Source organism: Chaetodon trifascialis, chromosome 14, assembly GCF_039877785.1.
Source record: "Chaetodon trifascialis isolate fChaTrf1 chromosome 14, fChaTrf1.hap1, whole genome shotgun sequence".
In the NCBI taxonomy this organism is placed as follows: Eukaryota; Metazoa; Chordata; class Actinopteri; order Chaetodontiformes; family Chaetodontidae; genus Chaetodon; species Chaetodon trifascialis.
In genome coordinates this window covers 15,394,998-15,400,997 of record NC_092069.1, presented here as the reverse complement: position 1 = coordinate 15,400,997, position 6,000 = coordinate 15,394,998, and the positions used below count along the sequence as shown (strand labels likewise).

Below are 6,000 nucleotides of genomic sequence, written 5' to 3'. Positions count from 1 at the left end.
CTGATGACGCTGAACTTCGCTGCTTATCAAAAAATGAGCAGGTAATATGATCACGGTGAACGATGGGCTGCTGGGATGATTCAACTTCAAATCAACTGAACTTAAATGCCCTGAATTTGGATTGCGCTCTGTACTGAATAGGTATGCTGGCTGTGGTTGGAAAGGCGGGGTAATAAGGCAAATATGGGTGACATAGTGTTGTAAAAACCCACCTGTCAATCACCTCTGTGCCAGCCAGCATGACCTCTAAAGCTATGGACCCACGTTTGATGATTTCACAAGCACCACTTTATTTGATGTTTCTTGTTCAGGTGTGTAAACCGTATTAACGCCTCACTCTGATACAACACATGAAATCTATGAATTCATTTGTGCTTCAACAGCCACCTCAAAAGACCCGCACCCGACTTAAAGTCACTGAGCTGAAGTTGTTACCTTCAGTGGTTTATAATGCTGACAGGCAGCCTGCAGCACGTTTGTATGGAGAGTGCGCCATCTATCGGAGAATATGAATCCTGTCTCCCGTTGCATGCCACCCCTCTTTTCCACTGAACTGCACCGGATAAAATATTAAATTGCTGTAGAGAAGACTCTTAGTTTAAATACTGTGGTTTATTTACAAGCTATATTTGCCTCCACTGAGGCTTCGCTCTACAAACAGCTGATTTTCCTGCAAGAAAAGACAAAACATGAGGACAATTTCAAGGGTCCACAGAAAACTGTTTAATGTTTCACAAAACACCTTTTCACCAGGAACACAATCACCACTTCAGAGACAAGCGCATGCACCTCTTCTGTCACAGAGACTGCTAACAGCACACCGCACCACATCGTCTACACCGCCATCTATCTGAGACGTTCTAACTACCAAACACAGCACAGCACGACACACTTCACAGACACAAGTCCTCTGTAACACTGAGCTTTTCCAGTTGAGGCTACATTTCCTGAAAAGCACTTTTTTTTTTTCGTGTAACATATGATGCCCACCACATGTAACATTTCATCACTAAACACACCGAACAGCACCACATTCACAAGAAATGACACTATAATGATCCAAACACGTGGAACAGCAAAAGGTCTTGTAACATTAAAAGAAGTTAAAGCGATTCCAACTTGGCCTGACTGATGAGTGTGTCTTTAGATTTGGTGATTTCTATTTTTACCAACCAACTAATCAAGGACTAATCAAAGCTTTTGAATGCGCACAAACACTTCCTAACAGTAGAACACACATCTTCTCTAATTCTTTGGAACACGCCACAACATCGACACTATAATAAAGTCACCAACAACATCAAGAACGAAAGTCCACGTGACCCTTCTCAGAACAACAAGCAGCTTCTCAGAGGACGCTCTCCCGCTCATCTCCCAGGCTAATGGTGCGCAGGTTCTGGTTGTGGATGGCGGCAGTTGTGGTGTTGACGGTGGTGCTGCCGGGGGTGATGATGACAGCTGGCGAGACGTCGATGCTGGAAGAGGGGACGGTGGACTCTGAGCCTGTGATGTTAGCTGGCTGCTGGTGGCTGTTGTTGGTGTTGGTGTTGTTGGTGGTGGTGTCGTTTGTGTTGTTATTGAGGGTGGTGTTGCTGGCGCTGCGGTTGAGGTTGCTGACCCCGCTGGACGGCCACCCCTCGTCTGGACTGCTGGTCATTAGGCTGGCCTCGGACGGAGCCTCAGAGCAGATGGACATGCGGGCCACCGTCGCGTCCTGCAGGCCGCTCAGGCTGTTGGGGAGGAGGCCTCTCTTCTTCACCAGGCCCTCCAGCTCCAATTCAATCAGGCTGGGCTTCAGGGCTCCTCTCTCTCTGTCAGTGTCTCCTTCAGCCTCCTCCAGGGAGCGGTCCGAGGAGCTGTCACTGGAGCGCATTCCTGAGTCGGATGAGTCCTTCTTATCCAGGGCGATTTCGGCGAGGAAGCCAGGCTTGGTCAGCAGCCCAGTGGGCTGGGAGCCTCTGTGGGAGGGCAGAGCACCAGCCTCTTTGTGGAGGAGAGGTGTGGTGTTGTCAGCTTCTTCTGGGCCAGAGTCTTCATCGTTGGGCAGCTTGTGGTACAATGCCCCGGCTCCCTTCTTCCTGGTGCCTGGAGTCCTGGAGGATGCGCTGTGGTCCAGCTTTTCATCCTCTTCACTGATGGGGTCTAGAAGCTGGGCATCAGTCCCTGAGGGGAAGTCTGTGGCATCGCAAGCCTTGGAGCCTCTCTTGGTGAAGGACTTGCGGCTGTCTTGGTCAGCTCCTTCCTTGGCCTGAGGAGAGAGAAGAGAAGAACAAGAAAATATACATCATTTTTTTGTTATTGGCTGAGAGGCCTCTGAGAAGGGGACTCCTGTCTCTCCTTTATGTGCCAAGAGAAACAAAGCGTATATGATAATTACGAAACGCAAGACGCAGCGATCTCCCCTTTCCCAGCCCAGAATAAGACCTGTGTCGTTGCACAGGCCAGAGGAATAAAATGTTTAAAAAGGCAAGTTTAGAAACTACGTCTGCACAAGTTAATGACAGCAGTCCCCACAAGCTATTTTTCTGTAATGTGCCAGAGGGAGCTTCTACACTGATTCAACTGAACTATTTATGCTTTCAATGACGCAATGACAAAAACTCAAGAGTGTACTTGTGATTGTCCACCCACCCCTTTGTCCTCTGAGCTGGCAGCCTGAAGGAACTGTCCCGGGTGGGGCTGCACGGGCCTCTCTCCCCCACTGCCGGACATCTCCAGCTGGGCCATCTGAGCGATGTACTCCCTGTAGGCATCATGATACTCAGCCTGCTGCTTGTCTGTCAGCTTGCAGATGTCATTGGAGGATTCCTGAGAGTTGAGGCTGGACATGCTTGAGGTGCGGTGATTTGCCACCTGACAGGACGAGAGGAAAAGGTGAACATAGTTTGCTGAGAAACATGTTTATGCTAAAAGTCACTACAGAGTGAAGGCGAATGGTTGTGTGTTGATTGCCTTAATTGACACCTGAATATAATAAATATAACAATGGCACTTACAACAGTGCTTAAAAATGCTATAATTACATTAGTAACCAATGAAATATTCAGAATGTGAGAATTGGATAGTGAGAAAGTTACTGGCAGACAGAGGCAATGAAAGTGTGGTGTGTTTTCGGTGTCGGATGACTTGAATTTAAAAAAGATCACAAAGTGAGATCATATAAAATAGCAGCAGAGCCAGCTGTCTACGCGTGACTGTTTTGCTCGTGTCTCAGAGATTTTGCAAATTGGGAATAGGGAAGGTGAAAATAACAAACAGGGGGCCCCTTGACACCTTTTGGCACGCCGCAGTGTGTGTGTGTGTGTGTGTGTATTTTTAATTCTGCCATGTTCAAGAGCACCATAAGCTTCCTCTGCCGTGCTCTTTTCTCACTCAAAACCACACTGAAGTGAAACCATTGAGTTCACCAACACACTGGCTTGGTTGCAGAGGACTTGTGGCCTTGCGACAGTTTGGGCTGTGTGACCTTGTGATCCCATTTGCAAGTGTTGCATGCTCACACATATGTTTAGACTTTAATATCTCTAATCTCTCTCCAAGTGTATACGGGTGAGTATGATGTGCATGCACACAGACACACAGTTCAGCGTCTACTGTTGCGGTGTATTTCACACTAAGCTCTGAATGGGAAGGCTGACCGGCCAGTGTGAGCTGTTGCTGTGTCTCGGAGGCTCCTCCAGCCCTGCTCCGCTGAGTTCCTCGAAGCTGAGGTTGAGGCTGAAGGCCGCCGCTTCATGCTGGGCCCCCCCCGAGCGTCTGCTGGGCTCCCCGTGGTGCACGCTGCTGCCCTGCTCGCTGGCAGCTCTGGACTCATCCTGTAGCAGTGCCTGGCTTTCGGCGAGGCGTTGATCCATCACCTGCGAAAAAAAAGACATCATAATATTTCAGAAGTCATTTGATTTTTGTTTCAGGACGTGGAGCTAATGTGAAACCTGTTTTTCAAAGCATGTGACATACAAAACAAGTGTGACAGACAGAAATAACAAAAACATGTGCTAGCAAGGGTGAGCTGGTCCTTAGAGCTATTCAGCTGTCCACTCCTCCCTGACAATAACCTCCCTTCATCCAGATATCAGTCAGCCATCTTGAACCAGATGTCTGTGCTGGCTGCGTCCTGGCAACACAACACTGGTTAGTGCACAGAGCTGTGAGGCCACTGCACTTTCCAGCTGCTCATACGTGAGCGCTGCTTTGGATCTCCTGTAAAACACCAATCCAGAGCCCTGGTTTGGTATTAGGAGCACAGACTGACATCTGATGGAGTGGAGCCGGCTACATGTGTTAGTGATTTCAGCCCCGGCTCAGCCGACTGGACTCCTGGCTGACTGACTCGTGCCCCTCTCGTAATACGGATTATAAAATCTCCATCCCAATATCTCAGCTGCAGCACAAGATGTCGTATTACGAGATGCTGTCTTGCTTCTTTTTAGAATAAACAAGAGATGACATGTATCAACAGGAGGGCCCCGGCAGGGCTGAGAGCCTGTAGTATCACGGAGTGAGGAGCATGTTTGCAATTGTAAATCTATTACAAGCCTTAAATCTAGAGGCAGAGTTCTCAAACTCATGACTCAAAGGTCTGCATCTGATTTTCATTTATTATGACTAACAATAACAAAATAACATCTAATCAATTGATTAACTTCACATCTCTTGTCATTGGGCAAGCATTAAATTGTTGGTGCAAAATGACCTCTTTTAGACCTCTGCCAAAGAGGCAGTCAGTGTTCAATACAAAACCCACAGTTCAACTACTAATGAATGAGTCCTTATCTCTAAAAACTCCCAGGAGGCAAACAAAAATTGCAGTCTGAGACTGAAAACAACAGTTGGTCAATGAAAATACACCCAAGTTTAGTCTCAAATTGACAAGCTGAGTGAGTCTCCCTAAGTATCTGTAGAGGGGCTGAACTATGAATTATGGACTTTTTGGCTCGTTGTCAGAGGATAGCCAGCTAATTGACGATGACTATCAGGACCAACCGGACCTCTTTTACTGGTGATTAACATTAGATGTGCAGATTTTCTTTATTAGTGATACAGTGCTTTTGCCCTGAACACAGAAGGGGCGAAGCCCCTTCTGTGTTCAGTGCAAAGCACTGAACCACTATTGTTCTTCTGCGTGTTTCTTCTTCTTCTTCTTCTTCTTCTTCCGTACAAATTTTGATTCGCTACTAGTCCTACAGTTTTGAGAGCACCCAGGCGAATGATATATCAAAACGTGCGGCTCGATCGGACTCGGTGTGCTATTATTTTTCTCTACAGAATACGCGTTTTTCGCGTCGTAAGACGCGAAAAACGCACGAAAAAATCCCATAAGAAATGAATGGGACGAGCCGAAAAATGCGACAAAATCTCCCCCTTTTTCAAAGGACTACTGCTCCGGCATACTTTGACCTAGAGACGCCGTTCCAACTTTAAAACGTAGACACAAGTCTCATGTATGGGTGTGTTAAGTCTCGTTTTGATAGGTCATATAGTTTTCGAGCAGTCGCAGTTCAATGACTGTGAGCGTTTTGGGAGAAATTCTGAGTTTATAATGGGTGTGTATTGCACGGAATGTTCGCGCTAGAGTGGAGGGGATTAACTGCCAGAGTGGAGAGAAGCTGTGAAAATTGTGTGAAACTTTTGTCTTTCCACGCTCCTCCAAAGCACAAATTTCGCTCTACGTGCGCGAAACTTTCCAAGGTTGTAGTGCCGCTTGCGCTGATTCTCACGATGTGCCTGGCTAAGCGATAGGACTTACGGTTTTTGAGTTGTGAGCCTCTGAGCGACGAGAGCGCCTCTGACCTCGCCCATAAGGTCCAATACAAATGAAAAACAGGAGAGACAGAAACCAGCCATTTTTTAACTCGCTCTAAAATCCGTATCTTTGAGCCCAGCGGAAAAAGAAAGTGATCAGCTTGTAGAGCAAAGCCTTGTGGCTCTCACGGTGAAGAAATTTCGGCAATAGGAGTTACAGTGTCGGCGTGAGAAGCGTTTGTTCGGAGGGTGCGCAGA

The 6,000-nt window shown here is 47.3% G+C and overlaps 1 protein-coding gene across 4 annotated transcripts in view; it reads right to left on the bottom strand.

Moving 5' to 3' along the window:
• Positions 1-702: 702 nt before the first annotated feature.
• kidins220a (kinase D-interacting substrate 220a) overlaps positions 703-6,000 on the bottom strand; it is a 48,847-nt gene continuing 43,549 nt past the window's right edge. For 3 of the 4 annotated variants that reach the window (XM_070979191.1, XM_070979192.1, XM_070979193.1), the window contains 3 exons: positions 3,639-3,857; positions 2,632-2,853; positions 709-2,248 (listed from right to left, as the gene is read on the bottom strand). In XM_070979191.1, coding sequence (XP_070835292.1) covers positions 1,349-2,248; positions 2,632-2,853; positions 3,639-3,857 — 1,341 coding nt within the window. In that variant the 3' untranslated portion in view covers positions 709-1,348. Of the gene's footprint in view, positions 2,249-2,631; positions 2,854-3,638; positions 3,858-6,000 lie in introns of all 4 variants that reach the window. The other variant, XM_070979194.1, reaches the window with a different exon arrangement.